This window comes from Rhea pennata, chromosome 3, assembly GCF_028389875.1.
Source record: "Rhea pennata isolate bPtePen1 chromosome 3, bPtePen1.pri, whole genome shotgun sequence".
In the NCBI taxonomy this organism is placed as follows: domain Eukaryota; kingdom Metazoa; phylum Chordata; class Aves; order Rheiformes; family Rheidae; genus Rhea; species Rhea pennata.
The window spans coordinates 21,711,049-21,736,324 of NC_084665.1; the positions used below are offsets into that span (position 1 = coordinate 21,711,049).

Here is a 25,276-nt window from a genome sequence, read left to right on the forward strand (position 1 = left end):
CAAGCATCGCTTTTCAACCAAAAGGCATATATTATGTTTCACATGGTAAACTTGAATTCAACTAACACAAGAAAATTCAATTCATTCCACATAAAACCCGAAAAATGATAATCCGTCTTGAAAACCAGCTGTGGAAAATATGATTAGCTATAGTTACACTTGAAAGCTGTGATCAGTTAACATATGACATAGAAAATTATACTTATATTATATATAAATTAATATTACTAAAAAATATGTACTCTCATTGCACATGCCTAAGACAAGTTATGTAGAGGTAGGTAATAGCTTAGACCTACTCAAATATCATGAACTTCAAACAAACATCTCGTGTACTTCTGACATCGTAACAAAGAACTATGATCAATGATTTAAAAAAAAGAAAAAGAAAAAAAAGGAAAAAGTGAAGTGCACCACAGGAGGTTTTAAATTAGTCAAGAACTGACAAAAAATAAGAAATTCAATTAGAGGATTTATAACTACTACTAAAAAGAGAATCACATGCTTTAAGAAGTGGAGGAATGGTAACTTTGGGGGGCAAAGGAGGATGGTGTGTGTGGCAGAGGGAGGTTCCTAATAGCTCAAATAATTAAACGATGCTATTATGAAACTATTCTTATTGTGAAGCAGAGTACACGGAGAGGAAAAGAAACATTTCCTTTATGAATTAATAACATTATCAGCTCTTTTCTTACTAGCTCCACCTTCTTTGTCATACTGTGTTAACTTTATTATGTTAATCAATGAACTCAAAGCAATTGTTCTCAATCTACATTTACTTTTCAAGTGACTGCTTTTAGGCAAAACTTCAAAAAGAAGTCAGAACCTGCTGTCCCAAAGTTTGTGTATTTCTTTTACCTAAATCAGTTCCGAAGTTTATGCATCTCTTTTACTCTAATCTGCAAAAATAAATGAGCCCTCTCTACAAATTCTGTTTTGTTTGTAAAAACTTCTAAAAATCATTAACATTTATCTTATAAAAGGCTTGCACATGATATGACAAATAAGGCTGACAAAGACACCACAAGAGTCATCTAACTGCATTGTATTAACCCCCCAAGACTTGCCAAAGCTTAAAGAAGGTACAGTTCTCCTGAGTCACTGCTACTGAGAACAATTGCATAGTCTTGTTGCCAAGAAATTTATAGGCCCAAAAGCCTGATTTAGGTCCTAGCAACAGTCAGGTAACTGTAAGAAAGTATAGTAGCTGCATTAGAAAGAAAATGCAATAATTTGTAGAGAAGGGCAAAAAATACATATATTTTTGCATAGTGATGCAGAAACCTAAAAGCCTGCATAATTTAATATAACATGTTAACTCTAAATGTTGTATTATATCATAGCAGGTTTTGCAGCAAATACATGAACAACAATTGGAACAAACTAGTATAAACAAGTTTACAGGAGAAAGTTTTAAGGATCAGGATAACCCAATGTTAAAAAAATTTAAAATTCTTTGTTAATATCTTATTGAATAATAATTACAACGAAAGGTCAACATAAAATTCAGTCTTTTTTTAAACCATCACTGAAAATCAGAGAATTACTTTGAAGGATGGAATATCATAGTCTCCCTCTCTAAATTAAGAAAAATCAGACAAACCCCGTATTTCAGAACTTATTTCTTCAATAGGCAAATACATTTTTTTCCAAAGAGCACTCATATGAATTAAAGCATTTTAATGTTTTTTGATCTCAGTTAAAGAAAAATGTAAGCATAATTAATGCATGTATTTATTAATTCAATGCACATAATTTCATACCCTAAACACTATTTTAGGGTATGAAGTGAGCATTTTTGCAGGTTTTAAATTTTTTTTAAGCCAAAATGATGCAATACAGAATTAGCAAAATAAACTTGTCTTAAGGTGATAACAAGAAGAATCGTTGCATACCCTGTTTACTATTTCATCTTTGCCAAGCCTGTTTTCTTTCAAATGAAATAAAAACAACTTCTCAATTAACAAGGTAATTAATACTTTATTAAGCAAGAACAGCTGCAAATACTATCTGCAATAGGTATTCATTTATTCTTCAAGTTATCTACCTATATCAGACGATATATTTCACTGCTTTTTTCACTTGTATTGTTATGTGTCTCTTTCTCAGGTCAGCATCTAGCAGTTAAGGCAGTCATTTGAACTACTATGCAACGAGATACAGGTTCATTACAACCTTCTTCCATTTTACATTCATTTTCAGATCTCAGGCATCCCATTCAGAACATACAGTAAACATGCCTGCTTAGACAGCTGCCTGAAGTACTCGGGAATGATGTACTGCAGGCTGAGACAGGTACCTCCAACTGGATTCCAAGGTATCCATCAAGCATTAGCTTTTCTGCCTTGGAAAAAATTCACAGGTGACAAGGACTCAAGTGACCCTTTCTTGAAGCTGTTTGCTATACTGACTTGCTAACCCATGCACAGGTTGCACAAAAACACCAGCTGCCAACGCTGCACCAACTTTGAGAGAAAAGTTTTAAATTTCCCAAGCCTGGCATTAACAAACTCTCTTTCTGGAACAAGTCCCATCACCTTAAAGCAGCTATTTATTGATCTATGTGACTCTATAAAAAGAGTCTTCAGCAGAACAACATCATTCTAGGTTGCCAGAAATGATTCTCTGAAATGAAATTTAAAGATAGAAATCTTTTTTTCGTTTTTTAAACTGCAAAAAAGTTATAATCTTTCAAGCTCTTTTCTTTAAAGTCATCTGTTCTTGAACACTTCAGAGAAAAACTTGGTAATTCAGGAGAAAAATATTCTTTTGCTTACTGTTTGAGCAATAATAGAAGATGAGACTACCAAAGGGGGATAATTTGAAGAGTTCTGCTGGTACCCTTTCTGTGCCCAGATTTCAAGGGTAAATTCCTTTCCATCCATTAGTTACAGAACCCTCTGAAATTTTAACCCTTTGAGAATTTAATAGTTCCAAATGCTAGCTACAAGGAACAATAACTTCAAGTACTTTGATAAATAAAAATCTTTAAAAATAAATGGGAAGCAGAAGAGAATGATAGAGAAATTTCCTTTCCTCAAATGTTTTCATAATCAGAAAACCTATCAACTGTCATGACAATCTGTTATACCAAATGGCTTTCCAGTGCACATTCAAGGAACAGTCCACTCAGAGAAATGTTGTCACCTGACCACGTATTGAAATAAAACACATAGTAACACCAAGCTAGAATTTGGGACAGAAACAAGGAACACAGTTTCAGCTGGAAGTGGCAATTTAGAAGATACAGGACAGTGAAATATATTCTGCAAACTGAAATACTGCCAGATCATCACAACTGACATTTGTGCATAAAAACATGTACCAAGAAATCATTAACAAGAGGTAAGAATCTAGCTTTGCAAAAAGTTATTACCAGCTTTTACTCTGAAATAGTGTCAAATGAAAAGCATCACTTTCTGAACTACTAACTTCACACTAGTTAAAAAAAAAAAAAAAAAAAAAAAGAAAGAAAAAGAAAAAAAAAAGAAGAAAAAAAAAGTTTACTAGGTACAATCCCAGGTAATTTTTTTTTCTAAGATAAAAAAAATTCAAGGTCTGCTTTGATTTTGCAGTATCAATGAAATCAAATTATGGTTGTCAAAAACAGAAGAAAAGTCTATACAAAAATACATACACAACCAGAAGAATTGCTGGGTTTTTTTTTCCCCTGTTTGAAGCTGCTGTGTTTTTTCCTGCTTTTTGACATTCAAATGCTAAAGTCGTTTAACAGAGATTTATATTTGTAATAACTGTATGTAATAACTCATCTCAATGTGTGTTGCAATGTACATAATAACCAAATTCAACTATTTAACTTGTCGGTCTAGAGGCAAAACAGTGTAATCTGTTAACCATAACCAAAAGCCTAGTCCTACAATGTAAAGAAAGAGGACTTCCTACACTGTTAAGAGGGTAAGCTTGGTGCTGTATTTCACTGAGCCCCCCCAAAATTTGGTAGGGCTCTATGGTCACATCCACACAACTCTAGCAAATTACATCAGAGGACTGCAGCACCAGCATTCCCTAGCTTGTAGTACCTTGCCTTTGTATATAGCTGTGTGTAAGTGTAGGTTCTTATAGCAGTTCCAGGACGCCTCTGTTGCACCCACATTGCACAAGGTAATCCTGTGCTGAACAACACCCGGAAGTCCTTTCAGCTATCGTTCCTCCACAGATCCTTTTAGCACTTTCCCAAGGTCAGCCACACTACACATACTCCAAAACTGCCTGCTACCCTACACTAGGAGTGCTGCACAACTATCACCATTAGTAAACGTGTGAGGCTAACAAGTTTTCTCGCTACCTTCCCAGGAGTTTTTTGTCTGTATGTATGTATCAACTGGTACAGACCAGAGCAAGTAACACAGCTACCCACAGACTTAATGCCCAAGTTCAACATTTTCAAGTACATGTACAGACATTACCTCCAAGTATACTCTGAACTCGCACAGCAAGGGTCAAACCTCGGCTGACTGTCACAGAAATAAAAGACAGGTGACAGGGAGATAAGATTCTCCAAGCATCCAAATTAAGCACAGCCCAAAGACAAGGATATTTGCACCTCAACAATCAGTCCCTCAGTCTCTAACAATAAGCTTTGAAATAAACACTACCAGATAATTGACAGAATTCACTACTCCTGCCATGCAGGAGCCATTCATATGGAAGGCTCAGACCAAACAAGCACAGACAGCATGGCAGCCTAAGCAATGATGAATCCAGCAGATTCCAGAACAAAGGCATTTTTAACTATAAAACAATCTGTCTGGTTTCCCAGCTGAAAAACAGAATGATGGGGATAACAGAGTCTACTAGCACAAAAGTAAGCTACATGAAATACTAAACTCATTGGAACACCTTCCCCAGATTTTTTTAGCTCCTTTAGGTATTTCTTCCCCACTTCTGCTCAGGTCTCAAACAAGCTGCTGTATGAAAGCTTTAGGTATCTCTGTACAAGAATGAAAGATAGAGAGGCAAGCTATTCCAGCAGCACTATTCTGACTAGGCTGTCCATAATTGGAGTAGACAGCAAAGAAATTTATGGTGCACAGTGCTTATCAAGTGGCATACTTCTATTTTTCTTATAGTGTAGTTGCCCCATTCCTCGTGCCTTAACCAATTACCAAAAAAAAAAACCCTCAAAACCAATCACCCATCTCTGAAAAGCCTGCCGTACAATATGAGGCGTAGACACGGCTTGTTAATCCTTTCTTGGAAACAAACTTCCATTGACTGAGACATATGAATGTCATGCTTGCACATAATCTGGCAAAGAAACCACAAAATAGAAAATGTCCAGAAACTATATAGGTAAGACAGGCCTGGAAGTGAGGACAGACCTAAGGAGACTACCCCTGCAAGCAGCCATGTTACAGGAAACAGGACATTTGATCACAGATCAGACTAAAAGTGCCTCAGGATCCTGAGGTAAGTGGGTAATAGAGAGCTCAGTAGGGTTTTCATACTGAAATACTGTACTTGAAGCAGATGAACAGAAATGATCAGTGTTTGTAGCTACAGGTTGTTCTTTAACATTACTCTCCAAACCAAACCAACTACCACAATGCATAAAGCTCTCCGTGTACACATAGGCAGATCTGAGAGAACATCAACACATGCAAAAATTATTTTTAAATTTAAACAGGCATTCTAGTTTGGCTAAACACTGTTATTGCTACTAAAATGCCAGACATAAAATGTTTGCAATTTCCCTTATGAAGGGAATTATATGAAGAGGCTGGTATCTCACAAGACTAGAATCCTGAGAGATAGAGGAGGGAGAGGGGAAGGAAAAAAGAAGTATACACAGTTGTAAATACACTTGCACAAAACACAATGGAACCATTAAAGGCATGGTGACTGGTTATAACATTTATTGAATAAACAAACTTTTCTATTTTAAAAAGGCTATCAAAGTATTCCTAACACAGACTTCAAGCAACAGTCAAAATTTTCGGTCATTCAGTGGTAAATTACATATTTGCAAGCAATTCTGTATGATACTATTGCACTAGGACTGGCAGATACCATAAGGCCAAATAAGCACAGGGAATGTTTTATATTCAAATGAAGACCACTTCTGTCAGTGTTTGCATATCCTGCCATACCAGTTACGTAAAACACTAATACCCGTTCAGAAATGACTAGCCTCAGGTAGCAGGAGGGGGGAAAGCATTTGGGTCTCAGCAAACATCACTTATATCCACATGCAGTAGCTGTCAAGATAAGAATGACATAAAGTATGCACATGCACAAAGTGCTAGCTGTAAAGATGTGTACTGACTGACTACTGCTGTTCCAGTCCTTACATAATTGGGTGCTACACATATTTGGATTGCTTGGCAACCCTGACCTTGGAGTTTGGGAATAGGATATAAGAAGAGGGTAGGATGGATATCAGAGATGTCAGAAGTACCATTTCAAGAAGGATGGTTGAGAAGTTGTTGCCCTACTAACCCACCATACCTGCAACTTTCTGATCCTCATAGAAAGCGCAGAGAGACAGACTCACTCTTGTTCAAGTCACAATTAGTCATGATTATTTAGTCTTGAGACTCCTCTCTAGTGATACATGATCAAGACAGTAAGGAAGGGCCAGCAATTCTGATTGTGCTTTGGAGTTTAAGGACATATACTATGTGCGTACATAAGACAGACAGCGCACACTGTATAGGTTTTGCCATGATGCACTGCATGAGGCAGATAAAAGCATACTGCCTTCTAGATACAGTGATTGATCTCCTGGCAGGAAGGTGTAGAAAGGTGAGGAGGGGAACTAGAGGGCACACTTTAAGAGACACTGGTGATATCTGCAGTGTCCTACTATAGCATGCCCACTACTCAATCCAAGTTCTGCATCTCAAAAGCACAGTATCAGTTCTTACCTATCACACAAAACTGAGATTAAAAAATTCTTTTATAACTGTAAATCAGGTCATCACTGCACTTGCTATTAATTTTTATCATCTCATTGATCTTTGCTATTAGAAAATTAATTGCAGTAACAGTAAATTTCACATTTTTCTCACAAAGATTGAGTTTGTAGACTAAACACATGAGTAATGATTTCTTATATACACATAACTTTCCTCAATTCATAAAAATACCTACATGCACCATTTTATATACTATTATATAAACTGACTTTTGTTCATAAAATTTTCCTGGAGTCTTCTTCTAGCTGTGAAAAAGGTATGTAAACAAAAATTTTGATCGGGTATATAAACAAACATTAATCCACACAGGTATAGCAAAATATTCACCTTATTTTTGATACTGTTAAAGCTGTAATTGTAAAAGAATACTTTGAAACAATTCTAGGTAAAGCATAAGAAAATTACTTACCTGATAGTAAGTTTTTATTTGCTTCACCAAAATTGACAAATTTTGAATCCTTAATGATGCATCGTTATTGACTTTTTTGTTTATTCTCTGGCTGGCAGACTTTGGATTGCTGCAAGAGTTAAATTAAAAGAGAATAATAAACATCCTGAAAATTAATCTTTAAACCGCTCTAAAATAAATGATATAGTTACTGTGCCAGTATAACAATTTCTTGTCTTTGTTACTACACTTTGCCCCCCCCCCCCCACAAGCAAAACAGGAATTATGGAAATGACTGCCAAAGGCAGAAAGAAATTAATTGAAACATCCATTTCTGATATGGCTGTCAGGTTAGCATCCTTTTTGGCTATTAATGCAATATTTAACTGATAACATCCGTTAGAAATACAGAGTTTGAATATGAGAAGAGGGAAGCTTCTGTGGCTGGAGACAGCTCTTCACTGCTTCATAAGCCTCATTTCCAAGGGAATACAAAAAATAGGAACATGGCTACGATGTAAATATTCCAACACATGCTGCACACATCGGTAATCATTCTTTCATCTCTTTTCCACTCAAAAAAAGTAGAAAAGGTTTGACGAAATACAGATTAGTCATCTACTAGGTTATCAACCACATGGAAGAGAACACAGCCACTGTGATTTTTCAAGGAAAACAATTCATAATCAATGCAATTCTTCCACAACGCTCCATAAAAGGCTTAGAGACTTGCTAAAAGACAGACAACGTTAAGTTTCCTAACTTTGATAAAGGTACTTGATATACTCAGACAAACCTGTACTCAAATAAGAAATTATCAACTTATCACTATCAGACCAGAGGTTCCTGTGAGGGTGTATCTGATTTTATTCAACATTGTCATTAACGATTTAGACAATGGAATACAGAATACATATACAAGAACTGCCATTGGCACAGATTGGGAGGAATCAAAAACACTTCAAAGAACACTATGACAGTTCAGAATGATCCTCAAAAACCAAAGAAGCAGATTGAGAGGAATGTAGTGTTGACAATGCTAGAGAAGCCACAACCAAATATTAATGAACAAAAACACCACTGCCAAAATGACTATTACTTTAATTTGTTAAAAGAAGCATTGTCTAGAAGACATATAGTTATTCTCCACACAGTATGAATAACGGTTCAATTAATTACTATGAAGCCACACTTTAGGAAAGGTCTGGATTTGTACTTTTTCACAGGTGAAACACCTAGATTCTAAGTAGCATGCAAGGGGTGCTCACTGTAGGCCTACCCTCAATTTCTTCAGCATACAAGTTGGTGTTACACGTTTATACCCGGAAAATTGGAATTTCTTACTAAAAAGCTCATTTAACCCACCAAGCATACTCCTGAGGAGTCCTGTACAAGGAAGCTGAATGAAGCAGGCTTTGGCCGATACAGGACAAAGCCAGCTTTGTCCTATCTCAGCAGGACACCTAGAACTTGCAACCAGAAAGCCAGATGCTACTGATGTAAGATAACTGAAGGCTGTGCAGAGGAACAGAAAAAACATACATCAAACAAGTATACAGTTTATTAAAAAAAAAAAAAAAAACCTTAAACATGAAAGCGTTTTTAACCTTAATCTAAATATGATTCAAATTAACTTCCTGTATTTTGTTGCAACTAATTTATTAGTTTTTAATAAATTATAAATATCGGTATGATTAATTATTTTGATGAATTTGTAACAATGGAATACAATTATACAATTAACAATTATATTTTTATTCATAATAAAAAATCCTGCTTATCAGAATACAATTGGTCAAATACCAGTAAAATAAGCTAGTACATGATGTTAAAAATACAATTTCTAGAACTAAAGATGCAAGGAAATAACTTTGAAAAAAAAATGTTCAGTTCTAAAACTGACCTTTATGAAAGGGTGCTTTAAAGAAAAGATAAACCATCAAGCAAAAATCCTAGAAAATAAAAATGCAGGACTCTAGTGGCTACTGTACTAGTTATGCTATGGATATTTTCAAGGCAATGCATGCTACAACTCTGAATTGTTTCTTTTACTAGGTGGCAAAACTGAACCGCTTCACTAGTGAATAGCCTTGCAAAATAGGGCAGCTCTGTCTAGCAGTCAATAGGAAGCAGAGCAGTAAAAGATGGCCTTAAGCAATTTTACATTTAAGAGCAACCTACTTATGACAAGATACATTAATTTCAATAGCAACAAAAAACAGATAAAAGCTTCTACCCCAACAAGATATTAGTTTAAAGACTACTGAATATAGAGAGAATGTCAGTGATTGATGTTATCAATGAATTACAAATTGAGACCTCATATAATCAAGTATTGTATGTCTAATTTTTCATTGACCAAAATCTATCAGAAATAGAAATGTGATATCTTAATGGCTTCATGCTTAAATCTACGCAGGCTGCAAACCAGTTATGTTCTCTCTTGCCATCTGTTCCTTGATGGTACTTAATGATTAAATCTAGTATTACAATGTACCCTAATTTTAAATGTATCATTGAATACATTTGTCAAGTATGGTTAAATGCTAAAAAAGCACTCGGGAGAAAAACAGTACGCAAGTTTGCATTTTGAAAGGTAATAAATAATGACTTGAATCTATTTGAGTTCTAGCTTACAGTAGGCACAGTATTTACTTTCACATATGAATATTATTTGCCTAATAAAGTTTTATTCTTGGCAAGTCTCTTTAATTGGAATATTGAAGTTCACTCCTGCTCTATGCTGAATATTTCAGTAATTGCTTATATCAAAAGTTTTGGATGGTTTTCAAATAAAGCAGTATTTCCATTATCCACTCTCAGCAATAAAATACAGAACACACAAGATGTGTTTTATAATGAAATTTAGTACAGTACTGGAGTTCATTTCTTCTGAATATTAAAATAAAACTGGGGCCTTCACCGAAGAATAGTAATATTGATAATCTTGATAGAGCTTTAAGCATTTGAAGTAACACCACAAGAAGCGGTACTCTGAGGCAATGAAGTTATCAGAAGCACCTCTGCATACAGAATCAAATGAGCATTGGCCTCCACCAATTAGCTGCTTGATCATCTTTAAAACCATTATACTCTAAAGATTTGTCTGCAGAAATTTGAATCTTGAAGAACAGGACCGATCCTGAATCACATTATTGTCAGAATCTGAACTGTGACCAAGCATGTTCTAATAACATTAGTATAAGATAGCATACTCCAAACTTTTCCCACATACCTATCAGCACAATCAATTTCTACTGCCAAAGAATATTTCCATATTAAACCCGTCAATAAGATCAAGAAAAAAACACCTAAACCACTATTTCCTTTTTCTGTACCTCTGGCATACACTCATCAGGATTTCTGTACTGACTGAAATGGTTTTAAATAGATGGTATCAACATCTTTCCTAAACAATAATTAATGAGACAGGCTGCTGAGGCTTCTGGAGCTTTTGTCTTTAACTTAGACAAATCCTTATCCGAAAAATAAATGGCAATAAAATCCTTCCATCTCTTAGAAAGCCTCATGTAAGACATGCAAGCACTGTGACCAAAATATATTGATGATAATGAACAGTGGAATGACCCTGTGATGTTACACAATGCACAAATGATTATTACAACTGGATAGCTGTGAAGAGACTTGCCAAGGAGACAAGGGGTGTATATTCTATAGTTGTTGAAGTGTAGATTTCTTTTAAATCCTGCTTAACTAACCTCTTCTATATGTGCTAATTTATGTGCTTATGTAGAATCCAGCAAAAGTATGTTCTCAGTCTGATTAGCAATATGTTAACAGCTCCTTCGGCTTTTTAGCAGGTATTTATGACAATTACCTCTTGTAAAATGTATTTCTATCCATGAGTCAACACTGTTCAAGCAGGAATGCAAAATAAAATGTTCACATAAGTTTACAGAATAGATTATGCTCAAAAATCTTAAGGTATCATTATAAAGGGTCATATATGCTTTATGTGCATAAAAAGGCACATACTAACATCTCATTTTAAGGACGCTTTTATAGAATCAGTAAGGTTGGAAAGGACTTCTGGAAATCATCTAGTCCAACCTCCCTGCTCAGTAGGATCACTTAGAGCATGGTAGACAGGGTTGCATCCAGCCGGGCCTTGAAGATCTCCAGAGAAGGAGACTCCACCACCTCTCTGGGCAACCTGTTCCAGTGCTCCATCACTCTCACAGGGAAGAAATTCCCCCTCACGTTCAGGCGGAACTTCCTGTGCTTCAATTTCTGCCCACTGCCTCTTGTCCTGTCACACAGGACAACTGAAAAGAGTTTGTCCCCGTCCCCTTGACACCCTCCCCTCAGGTACTTATACACACTGATAAGATCCCCCCCCCCTCAGTCTTCTCTTCCCCAGGCTAAAGAGGCCCAGCTCTCGCAGCTGTTCCTCATAGGGCAGATGCCCAGCCCTCTGATCTTTGCGAACTCTGCATTTAGCAAAGACTGATTACATGTGCTAAAATTTCAGCAGCTACATCAAAGGTATTTCAGCTCATATTAAGATGAGTTTTATGAAGTAGCTCTAATATCATGGGTCTTCTGACTCTTGCACAAAATCCCATTCCTATGCATATGTCCAATGCTATAAACTATCAGGCTGCTGAAGCCACGTTAAAAAACACGGGGCCAAGCAGCCTACAACAAACTGGCGAGCTAATAGGGAGTCACAGGCTGCAAGGCTGTCGAGAATATACATGGAAAGTACTGAGCATATATAGACAGTTCCTCTGTTTCCTGCACTGCCGCATCTGATCAGGCTGAACTACTCACAAGCTAGCTGCGCAGTGCCTAAGCTCTGGTTGGCACTCATTCTGCCTTTTCTGTGTAATAGCAAAGGAGACATCTAATTACTCCGGGTTTAAGTGTGCTTAGACAGCTGCATCTAAAGCAGCTCCACAAGCCTTAGTTTGAAGTAACTCTGTCTCCCCCTTCTCCATCAAAATCAATCTACTGCGTCTCATGACAGCTTTGCCACATGGTCCCACTACTACTGGTATTATTTCCATGAAAGAACATTCCCATCACATCTGTACACTCCCAGGTTAACATGTGAATGTGCAAACAACCAGATAAAACCATAATAAACTCAAAAGATCTACTGACTGACATTTAATCTCCTTCCTCCCCTTTATGCAATGTGATTTAGGAAAGTATTTAGAAGTCAAAAGCTATCTTTGACACAGACTTTGAAAAAGAACTGCAAGCAATTCACCCCAGTGAATAATCATGTAGGGAGATAAACTACAGGGATTCCTACACTTCCAGGGTGATCATCAAAAATGTGCCCTCATTTAAAAAGTTAACATTAAAAAAGCTGCCAAAAGCACTCAGAGGAAGGAAAGAGGGCATCTACACAGTTACATTTCAATTACACTCTGCAGAAAGAAAGAATCACTATCCTTCTGTGATATTTCAATTATTTACTGCAGGAATAAATGCGCAAAAATGAACCTCACATCAAAACATTATCATTCTGTACCTGAGGATGAGTATAAAAATATATTTGTCTTAAGGATACACCTAATTTAGGCAAAGTACACAGAATATAGTCAGTCATGCAGAAAAATCTTTTCTGTGAGGCTTTATATATCAGTATAACTATGCTCCCTATTTTAGGGTAAGATGCCTTGAACAGCGGCCTAATGGTTACTCTAGAGATTCCGAAACTCCTTGGCAACCTGGAAGCAGACTGTAAAAGTTGACCATAGGGAATTTGAAAACATAACGTATGAGAAGGACAAATACATGGGACTAATTTCCAGGTGCACTGGATGTCAACAAGCTTTGAGAAAGGAAGTAAATGAGATGCTGCAGACTGATTCTCAGCTTACACATCAGCTCAGCTTCCTGCCAGAAACTGAGGTTGTGCACACCAGAAAGGGGTAGAGCTTGCTTCTGCTGATGTCTGCTTTCTCCTCAAGGATTCTGAAAGTTGCTATTATGGAAAGCATTGGAACTATCTACACTACTGCTACAACTTAAGTGCTCCTTTGAGCAGGAGTATGTGACTAAAAACAACTTAGGGTCTTTTCAGACACAGAATACCTCATTTTAATACTGCTACAACTTTCACTGGGCTCAAATGGGACATCCCTTTTAAGTTCACAATGACGTGGTAAAGAAGCCAGCAGAGTAAAGAGACATTCTGCTTGCTCTTCTACAACATACATTACTTGTATTATTTGCAGTAACATGAAGTTCTTCTCAGTCCAGGAGTTCACAGTCCTCTTTCTAGGATCATCTCCTTAAACTTCCCAAGAGAAGAAAACCATCACTTGACATTGAGACTGGACAGATGACTTCAGAAGAGTTCCAAGTACAAACTGCTCTAACCTTTCCTCTCCCAACTGAATCTGATAACCCTAAACAGGTTTGGATATTTGATACCTTCATTGATCCAGACACCAACAACTTTCCAGAATCCTCTCCACAGTGAGTGCTTATATAAAAAATACTCAAGTAATTTGAATTCTGAATGACAAGGAAAAGGAGATGGCTAGTTTCATAAATAGTTTCTTCCCCTTTAGGTTCAACGTCCCATTTGTACTTAAATACTAACATTAAACACTTAAGCCCAATTCAGCATGAACTTGCAACCAACACCTACACAGCTCGTACTACTCCCTCCAGATCATCACTGGCAATTTTAAATAGAGCAGGCTCAAAAAACAAGGTCTGCAATACCCCTAACACCAACTACATTTATAGTTCTCCAGCTACATACCAATCTTATAAAAGTATTCTACTCAAGATAACCTGAATTCACCTAATTGCTGAACATGAAATTTGGACAATATAAGATTCTTTATGAAAATCCAGATGTTACATTGCACATTTTCCTTCACTATTCTTCAACCTAGTGACAAGTCAAGCCTTTATAGAAAAAAATATTTATTAAATGGAATCTCACTCAGTATCTGGCTATTCCACTACCTGAAATGCTTGGCGAAGTCACTCATGGAAAAATGGTAAGCAAGCAGATGTGTGGAAGTCTCCTGTAGAATTGCTAACTTTTCTTCCCTTCTACCAAGGGTTCTAAGAAAGCAGATTCCAACACCCCAGATTTTTTTTTTCCCTTTTCTATTTTCCTTCACAGAAATAAGGAAGATGAGTGCAGGTGAAAAAAAGTAGGAGTAAATAGGGGAAATAAAACACTTCACCTGTCACCTACTAAGCACAGATTTTTCAAGATATGATTGAATTAAAGATCAAAACAAAATCATTTTTCCCTTATATAATTTCCAAGCTTACAAGTAATGCATCTGCTATTTTTAGATTTTCTGAACTTTTTGAATGTATAAGTGATTTTTACAAATTGGCTCTTGGTATTACAGTAAATTTATCAACACAGGCACTTTTGTATATTTATGTTTATATTTTCTATTTATTCCTTAATATCCCTTTCTAAAAATAAACATCATCAGTGCAACAGGCTAGAGCCTGACCCAAAGTGCCTGAAGTTTTATGCAACAATGGGAGAATATATTTCCCTGAAAACTGTGCTGCACTTTAAACTTATCATGAAATTTTACTGTTTTTAACCACAAAACATATCACATGGTAAGAGCCTTTCTTTACCAAAGCCATTGTCACACACAGTTATTTCAACAGCATCACAGAGAAATTAGTATCTCCCTTATACCACTATTACATAGATGTTGTTGATAAACTGAACTATTTAACTCCAGCATGATCTAATGTTGGATAAAAGAAACTCTTCTTCAAATTAAGAGGAAAAACAGGTATTCTCCAAGCCTTATCTCCCTCTCCCAAAGGGAAGATCCAAAAAATGAAGCCAAAGAGATTAAAAAAGAAAAGAGAGAATAGATTTCTTAACTGACACTGAGGAATACAGAATACAGAAATAGAAGATTTTTTTTTATATAAACAAAAGTAGGAAACAAAAATTTGAAAGGAGAGGGGGATTTAAATCACCTAAGGCTGAAATCAGTTAATTTTCCTTCTGGTCATATGCGAATATCATCAGTTTCAAAATATAAAATGTAACGCATTTCACTACCGTTTATGTCCTCCTAATATAAACAGAAAATTAAACTCTTGCACAGATTTTACAGTCAAACAGCCATCTATACTGATCATCACAAAATATGAAACTACTACAATTATTTTTATGTGGTAAAAAAAATAAAAATGTTATACATTAAAAACAAACAAAAATACCCAACCTTCTGCCAATGATCCAAAATAACCACTACTCACTGCACACAATAACCTTGTGCACAACACTGTCAGGAACAAAATCAGCCACTTCATGTACATCATGCACACACAATATACACCAGCATTACATTTGATGATGAGTTCTCCCTCAAACTACATCCACTTTCTATGAATTCTCACAAAAATTTTACGCTGTTTAGAAAGTCAGTGCTAAAGTTTAACTACTCTTCTAATAGTAGCCTTTTCTTTCAGTCTTCTTGGAATAAAATTGAGAACATAAATTGGTCATCGCTGGTAGCACGTGACTTTAGACTGCAATCTCCTAGATGAAGAAGTTCTTCAAAAGGGTTGCTGAACACTCAGATGCTACTGTGAAAAAAAAAGAACTTACTTAATGAAAAAAAATTTTGCTTAAGGAGCAGGAATTTCCTTAGTTCTATTCAAGGATGCCATCTCCCTCAAAAAAAAAAAAAAAAAAAAAAAAAAAAAAAGAAGAAAAAGAAACACCACTCAAAGTTTAAGAATGGAATACAGGCCTGTGATTGCACTTGGACAACTAACAAATCCAGGGAAAAAGACTAAAAAACTTCCTCTATTTATTGCAGTTCAAGGATTTTTTAGATGAGCTTCCTGGAATAAGAGTACTGAACAAACTGAGGCCCACCTATCTTTGCTCCTCAGTTGGCAAAGCATAAACTTGCTTCCACCAACTTAAAATATTGCACTGACAGAAACATCTATACAATTCAGAGCATCATAGAATGCTTAACACGTCTGGTCACTGTCACACAAAACAAACATTCCTAGGTATTAAATAATTGAATTCCTAGAAGAAAAAACTTGACAAACAACTTTCTTCGAACAAATGGACAAGAACCACAAAATCTGACAAACACAGACCTCACACTCAGAGGCTACCTCATGGTTTAAGTGTTCTTTATACAGATGTACAGACTATATGTACAGCTGTTCTTTCTCATAGAACCAATTTGCCAACAACCCACCTACGATCTTCACATCATTGACTGTCCATCAGCCTACAAGAAACAAACAAACTAGGAGAAATGAAAAAAAGAAGTCTGTCTAAAGTTAGAATACAATCCTATGCAAATAAAACAGCATTGATTTTCAAGTTTGCTTTTTCTTTTTTTTTTTAAACACATCATAAGTGCCAAACCCTCTACAGCAAGTTAAATCATAATGACAACAGATTTTCTTTTCCAAGATCTTTAGAAATAAGCTGTGAATCTTCAAGCCACAGCTGAAAGACACTGCTTACAGATCAATGACAAATCTTATAGGTAAATCTTCTAGGACACAGGATTCAGAACAGGAATGCCAAAAAAAAAAAAAAAAAAAAAAAAAAAAAAAAAGTTATTCAACAGGTTGGACAGAACCCACATTGAAAGAAATGTTTCTTTGTGTTACCAGAGAAAGAGCACAAACCCTCATCCAAAACAGTCCTCAAAGTGAGGTTTCAAACCTTCCCCTTCACTATCTACTTCCAGAGTAAGAACACCAAGAGATGCTGACAAAAAACAGTGACCTGAATCTACAGGAAACTTCTCTAAACATTTCAGGATTCCACCTCTCTCGTACGTTGACTTCTGAGGCTGTTTGATTTGGAATAACCAACAGGTTTGAAAACTTTGAAATAAGAACTAGGAAGGAAAATAATCTCCTGTGGTGCATCTCTTCACATGTCACCAAACTGATACTTGATGCACTGAGGTATCAGTAAAAAATGCAAGCTAAGGGCTTCCCAAAGAAACTCCTTCCTCAGATAATGCATTTCTGTTTGAGCAGATTTGAGGATAGCTTTGTTTATTTTTAAATCTGTATTTTAAAGACAGGGAGATAATGGAAAGCAGGGAAAAGCAAAGCTGGGCAACACCCACTCAAGCACGCTATTTTCAGTGATGAAGAAAAAGACAAGATAGTGCAGATGCACAGCTTTTCAGATGTTCATTGAAAAAAATCCAGCTGATATTTGCCTAAATATAAGCCCTCAAGAACATAACCCAGATAAAACCTACACCCATACTGAAAAACAGTATGCTGCTCAGTTTCACTAGAATACATAAAATAAACCAACTAAACACGCCTGAAGATCGCAGCTAATTAATAATCTACATAATGATACATTCAGGTTAGCAATATGGACCAGACATTTTGATGCTCTGGTGAAAACAGGACTGGAAGTCTGTGTTAGAATGCCTTTTGTGATCTAGGAAAGGTCTTCTAACATCTCTTTTTGCCCCAATGTTAGTGATAAGCTAACAATAAAGGCTGCATTATTCTGTTAATTCCTATAACTGGTAAAAGGGATTAAAAAAGCAATAAAGAAGAAGTGGTAGAACTGCAAAATTATAGCTCAAAGTTGATGATATGGAAAGAAATTTCTGGCATCAGCAAATCGGTAGCTTGGGCCAAGCAACCCTAGCTACTTATTTTATGGAAGCATAAAGTGAATTTTTGCTGCATAAAGATCAGTCTAAGCAAGCTTAGAGGGGAGCATTTTCATTCTAAAATGTTCTTTAAGATATTCTGAGATAATCGTAAATGACAGCAAGTACATGAGAAGTGAGATATTTGGATATATTCTCAATTTGCTTTTAAAGGAGCTGATTTAAAACTGTGAGAATTGAAACAAAGAAACCACTGTAGAACCCTCAGTGAGCATGACACCAATTACAACTTGACTATAAGGTCTTTTTTAAAATAAGAAGCAGAACAATCTGTAGTAAAAGCAGCCGCAGAAATTGGGTAAAAAGACTCTACTGCATGGTTCTTCTGCCCCTTTCAGGTGCTAGACTGATAAAAAATAATCCTGAAGATGGTATTTCAAGCAGGAGTCGGGGGTGGTCGGGGGGGAGTCATTCTAAACTCATGCTTTCTAAAAACTAAACCTTTTTGCTCACCTTCTACTGAAGAGCACAATTTTGGTCTCACCATCTACTGCTGAGCAGGAAATGTCTTCAGTAACTTTGAACTCAGTTTGGCTTTCTAACCTAACAGCTCTCTGAAATACACTTTTTTTCAGACCAAAAGGAGAGAGAAGAAGCATTACCATATAAACTCATTTCACTATACAACACATGCTTGAGGTTTAACATACATATTGGGGTACCAGAGAGACATCAGACTTAAAAATCACAATTCTTCACTAATTTTCCATTACAAATATATATCTTTAAGTAGTATTCTTTGAGATTATTCTGAATTCAGTTTTCTTGGATCAAAAAAGCCAGAACACCTACACCATTTTTGATGCCAATTTATAATTTGGGAACTGTGTTATTTGAAAATTTTGGAAACAGCCAAGGATCTTCTTCAAAATCTCATGGAAAACAAGACGAATATTTTTTGATCAGCTCTAATGAAAAGTTCTAGGACTTCCAAAGAAGAAGCAGAAAATAGAAAAATGATTAAATTTTAAAACAGGAATAGTTTTGTTTTACAACTCACAGAGCAACTGAGGGTTCAACAAGCCTTCAACCAATCAAATTACTAAGGGCTCATGTCAGTGTGCTTGTACATAACATACTGGCCTTATTTGTTAAACTTCAGAAGCAGAGGAAGGTCACAATACAGTCACCCACATTCTGTTTTTGTGTAACTTCCTCTAAATGCTGCTTTACAGAAAATAGGACAAAATTAGGTCTGATTAGCCTTTAAGACTAGTTTGAGATGACATAATCGGGTGTATTGTCTTTGTATAAGGTTTTCCTTTACTTCCATTTTTTTATGAAGTTACCAAGTCTTAAAATTAATACATACAGATTAAGTACGCACATATATTTATTCTGTAGATTGTTTAGAGCAAGAATGTTTTTGTGTGTACAAGAATGGCCAAATTTCACTCCTAGATCTGCTGTGTACCACAGTAATGCAAACAGACAGGGAAAAAGTCTCCTAGACTTTGTTGTTGCTTTGACACAAGAAGACTTTTCGTCCAATTTTTGCCATGTGTGGAGAGGGCAGAATCATAATTTCTAACTCAAAAGTTAGGTCCAAAGGTAAAATAGCTGATTCGATGGTTTTAAGCAAATCAACAGAGAGCATTTAGGTCCTAGGAACTTCTTTCTCTACACTGTTTAAGAGAAGGAGCCCAAAAAGGCTGAAATTGTTAAGTCTTCCGTAGGATTCTTTGGTTCAGCCACGGGAGAATGCACCACCCCAATAAAAGTAGCAATGTTTTTGTTCAAGAGAGCCCCTTTTCTGTCTAGTATAGGAAACAATATATGTGGATATTTTTTGAGGCCTCCAGAATTATTTTATACTTGTTACCAACTTGCTGGTTTATTCAAGAAACACACACTGCAAACAACCCCTCTCATTGTACTACTGCAAACACCTGAATACCTTTAAAGGGTTTTCTTGTTATTTTCTGTTGCCAAAGGCCTAGCAGCAAATCTTGTTTGAAAAAGCAGAAATTCATACCGATTTTCCCTAGTTCAATCTTATAAATAGCAATAACATTAATACAGTTTTACTAGACTACTGGACTTGCAACTATGCCACTTTTCAAAATAAAATAAAAGGGAACACAGGTTGCAAAAAGCATACAGTCTACAAACAGGAAAGAAGATGGATGTACCACAGAAACAAAGCATTGAGTATGATGAAATCTTGCTTTCTACTTTAAACATTTTCCCTCTACTCTTCAATTTTTTTTTTTACTTCCTCTCATAGGAGTTCAAATTTTAAGATCTATTCAGTCCAAAACTAATGAAAGAGTAGCTGAGCTGTTTGCCTTTGTGATTAACACCTCAATGTAACTGCTCATTAAAACATGCAAACATTTACACCCACAATAATCCCACCACAACAGTAAGATTAGCTTTACTTAAGCTAGCACTGCCAGGTACTCCCAGATCTGGATCACCAGAAGCCTCCTTTTTGGCATGACTGATGCCACTCCTCAGAGGACATTAGAGAGAGAATCTCTGTAGATTTAATTTGGAAAAAAGTCTACATACATACAGGTAATAGTTTGGAAAAAACATCAGGAATAGTTATGTATGAAGAAGATTAAGGCCAAGAAGTTGTCATCACATGTAAAAAAATGAACAACTCATGCATAAAGCAGGATGTAGAAGCGATGAGAAAAAGAACTTTAGACAAGGAGAAAGGCCAATACTATCTCAATGGCAGGCCTACAATGTTTTCTGCTACAGTATTTTGAATTGAAGGGATAAAAGCAGCAGAGATGCACAAAACCAGCAAAGAAGCACTTCCTGCTCTTAGTAATGGGCACCTGTGGAGTTAGTACGCTCTTTAAGATACTATGTAAGTGACAGTAACTTACATAGGACTTAAAGCAAGCGACATTTTGAGTTCCGATGCAGCTTTCTGTATGTATAAATTTATCATAAACCTTTTAAGAGTTTTTTTTTAAGCTTTACATACAAGTTTTCTCTTCTATCAAAACCATCTTCAAACACCAGCATTATATGTACCTTGCTGGATTTAATCATCATAGTAGCATCGAAATTAATTCCTCATTTGGAAAAACATTTACTTCCTTATTTATTTTGAATTTTGCTGAAGCTATGAATTCTCAAAAATAACTATACTACTTCAAAATAGCCTGACAAAAGGTATACATGTTACCAACTGAGTATTTATAAATTTAAGAAATGCTGATTTGAGCTCATATGAGATAACACCAAAGCTACCAGTATATTGCCAGACATGTCAACGACTAACGACTAAAAAAATCTTAATTTGTAAAAATATCACCACATAGATCTCAGTTAGTTTGGTCAGAACATTGACTCTAGAATTGCCTATATTATGAAATATAGTAAATATTTTATAAATACACTAACAACAAGAAGATATAAAACTGTAAAGAATGTAAAGTTGCGCTTGGGATAAAACGATCAACACTGCATCCAAACAAAACCACCCTAAGTAAAATCTTGGCCCAAATCTTCTGCAGAACTCCCTCCATTTGTAAAGATTATTCCAGAAAACAAAGCAAATTCAAATGCAAGGCTCTTGGATATACAGGTATTTCCAAAGGAAGTTAGCTACATTTCTTGTTTAAAAAAAAGAAAAAGAAAAAAAGAAAAATCAACTTGAGCAACTTAATTGCTTTAGCTCACTAAATGTGTTGCAAATTTTTTTACACACATTAACAATTCTTTACTTATTTAAAGGAGTACATCAAGGACCTTATCCCTGTACCCAAAGCTACAAAACAAGCATACACATCAGGCCCTGCAAAAAGACTGTATTCTTTTCATCACAAAATTTTAAATAAATATTAATATCCTTCTTAAGATGTAAATCAGCATATTGCCACTACAATAGCTGTCTACATTTTATCATAATCCAACTAGTATCTGTATTTTATTTTTGTCTGGTATACATAATACTCTAAATATACAGTAAGATCTTCTGAAGCTGCCAGAAAACTATGCCAGGCAATTCTTTTTTTTTGCTCAAGAGCTTATTTAAGAAAAACAAAAATACCACACAGAAAAACAAGAGCAAACTTCTCCCTACAGCTTAAAGTAAGATAAATTTCTGAAATAAACTATCCCCTAGTAGACAATATCCCCTATCACTATAAAAAAAGAAACAGATTTTCAAATTACCACCTCCAAGATGGTAAGAAACAAAGGCTCACTGAACAGCCATGAATATAAAATAAACTGCTTATGAGTTCATGCCTTGCTATTTCCCAACCCAAAAATACAACTTAAATAAGATAGTTTTTGCTTTTTCCTCAGAGAAGGCTTTATAGAAAACTCGGTCAATAGAGTTTGGTCCAGCAATAGCCTTGCTTCAATACAATGCCTTAATCACTAATAACATCAATGCAATGAAGAGGGAGCATTTTGTAAACACTGCTTTGTAACAACTGCCTAAGAGGCATGCAAATTCACACTATGCCTCCTTGGAAGAATTTAAGGCAGAAAGACAGGATTCTTTAAAACAAAACAAAAAACAGAAACAAAAGACTCCCACACAGCTATTACCAAACTATCTCTGACCACTGAGGTCATATGCTTCAGCATGATGCACATGAGCTCTTTTCTGCTTGAAAAAAAGTCCTGATTCCTAAGTAATTACTACATAGGGAAAAGTGGTACAGTAGGAAAAATAAGGAAGGCAACATACAGGTATTTAATTTAGAAAAAAAGAAGGAACTAGAAATAAGAGGAACATCCAACAGGAACAAGAACCTAAAAGAAAATGAGAAAGTGAGGAAAACCTAGAAGCAAGTTTCTCAGTTTTAATGCGGGATTAAGATATGCATGACTTACCAACCAATTTGGCAGTTAACTGTTATTAATTTTAAAAAGATAAATAAGAGTACAGGTATGCACTGCAAAGGTTCATGATGTGAAAATCTCTAAATTAGCTATGGAACCAGAAGTAACATAGCCTTATCAGTGAAGGATGAAAGCTAATTAGCCCAGGCAAAATATTTCTAGCTAACCCAAAACTTTGTAATTTATTACTGTTATACTGCAAACTACAGCAACACAGCTAGGATAACTCAAGGGGCATATTGACTCTTCTGGCTCAAAAATTAGAGCTAAACAACTTACATATACTGCCTTTCTTTGCAATGCACGGAGCGAAGACAGTGGCAGCACAGAAGTAGAGGCAGATAAAGAGCAAAGTCAGGCAATCAATGAGAACGATTATGGCCAGCCATAAATCTAACTGGAAGGCTCACCCAACCCCAGTGTTGGGTAGTGCTCACAGCAGATGATGCTTAGATGAGCCACTCAGTCATCACCCCTGAGTCACCGAAGTACATGAAGCTAAGCAAAACTTAAGAGATCCTCCTCTGGATCAAAGTCACACTTACAGTATTCCCCATATCATCCTCCGACGCACAGGCAGTTCTGCCTGAACGTGAGGGGGAATTTCTTCCCTGTGAGAGTGACGGAGCACTGGAACAGGTTGCCCAGAGAGGTTGTGGAGTCTCCTTCTCTGGAGATATTCAAGGCCCGCCCGGATGCAACTCTATCTACCATGCTCTAAGCTGAGTAGGGGGGTTGGACTAGATGGTCTCCAGAGGTCCTTTCCAATCTTACCGATTCTATGATTCTAGAGTAAAGATGAGATAGTAAGTAGGACACCAGAAAAAGGTGCCAGAGCCAAAGAAAAATAACAAAGACAAGGCAGAGAAATGGGTGTATAAGCAGAAAAAAAATGAGGTATTTACTTTCCAGTCTCCAAAGTACTACAAAAAACACAAGTGAATCATAGGACAGTTTACTGAACTGAAAATAAATTGAAGGAGATGGGACGAAGGAAAGGGGACATGAACTGTGGAGGATACATAAGATTAAGGAACTAGAAAAACAGAGACATAAGAAGAGGCTAAACACAAAGTACTCCATCTGCAACCTTCACTTTTGTCCCCATTTGCTATCAAAAACCCCAACATCCCTGAGAAGTACAAGTGTTACCCTACATTTACCTCATTAGCCCAAATCAAACTTAACTTCAGGCAGATATTCTATATATATATATATATATATATATAAATAAAATCAAAGGGTCTGAATTCCAACAATCTTGATCATGGTGCACATTCTATTGAGCCACTGGTTAAAAATTTCACCTCTACACAAAAACTGTGTATCATAAATTCAGCTTTCATTAACAAAAATTATGGGCCCTACAGTTGCAGAATGAATTTTAAGAACGAGAACTCTCTCAGATGATTAGTGGCATCTACCAGCACCTGTGGGAACATTGAAGAATAAGTCTGAAATGTGTGAATCAAATCCATTCATTTAAAAAAAAAAAGAGTACAGTCTTCATAATATTTGACATTTTTTCTAAAATATCATATGCTAGTATTCTTAATGCCAAACTCAACAATTCCATTTTCCCCAGCATATTTTCCCATTTTCCTGCCCAGTCAGAACCTGACTGACACTGCTTCTTGCTCTTTGGTCTTCTTCACAAGTAAGAGTTATTTAGATTAGAGTGCATGTTCCCTGTAGTCTTTCAGAGCCAGACAGCAGGCAGAAGCACTAGAGATGGAGTCCAGTTTTCAGGAAAGATATAGGCAAGCTAGAAGTATGGGTCGGCAAGCTCAGCTGTTTGGAAAAAAGTGCACAACTGAAGACCAAGAGCTCAGAAAAGGAGTTAATGAAGCAGACTACATATTCAGGCACACGCCATCAGAGTGGTGGAAGGAAATCATCAGCTGGTCCACTTGGAAAATTCTATGGACATGAAAGGTTCACAGAATGCATGTGGATGGAGTCAGTGGAAAACAGTGGGAAAATAGTAAAAAGGAGGGAGGGGAAGAAAAAAAATAGGAAAATACTAACACACTTCATCCTTTAAAATAATTTTTGGCATATTTTGATGCAATAAAAAGGAGATGAAAGCAGACAAGATCCCAATAACATGGAATATATTTAGTTTCAGACTTTGATTCTACACATTATCAATTCACCATATGGTATCTGTGACAGAGTTACTTTGAAACAGATCCACTTCCACAAATACAAAGCACAGTAAAACAGAACTGCTAAAACTAGAATACAGTTATCTTTGTTACATGACCAAATATTAACGGTAGTGCTAAATGTAGTAAGAGTCCCAATCTTACAATTACTCGCAGATGTGTATTTTTATTCACCAAACCAGCAAGTTTCAGTCTGTTGAAGAACCAACAGTTTATACTAAAGGACACTTATGTATTTCTTAAACAATCCCACTGAATTCAGTAAGTATCAGAGAACAGGACTTAACA

The 25,276-nt window shown here is 36.0% G+C and overlaps 1 protein-coding gene across 8 annotated transcripts in view; it reads right to left on the reverse strand.

The window, feature by feature from the left end:
* The window catches only part of CCDC88A (coiled-coil domain containing 88A), a 94,120-nt gene that overhangs the window by 64,730 nt on the left and 4,114 nt on the right, over window positions 1-25,276 (reverse strand). For all 8 annotated transcript variants that reach the window (XR_009957857.1, XM_062571763.1, XM_062571762.1 and 5 more), the window contains exon 3: window positions 7,348-7,456. Coding sequence is in view for 7 of the 8 variants with exons in the window: in XM_062571763.1 (XP_062427747.1) it covers window positions 7,348-7,456 (109 nt within the window). In the remaining variant the exon portion in view is untranslated. The remainder of the gene's footprint in view (window positions 1-7,347; window positions 7,457-25,276) is intronic.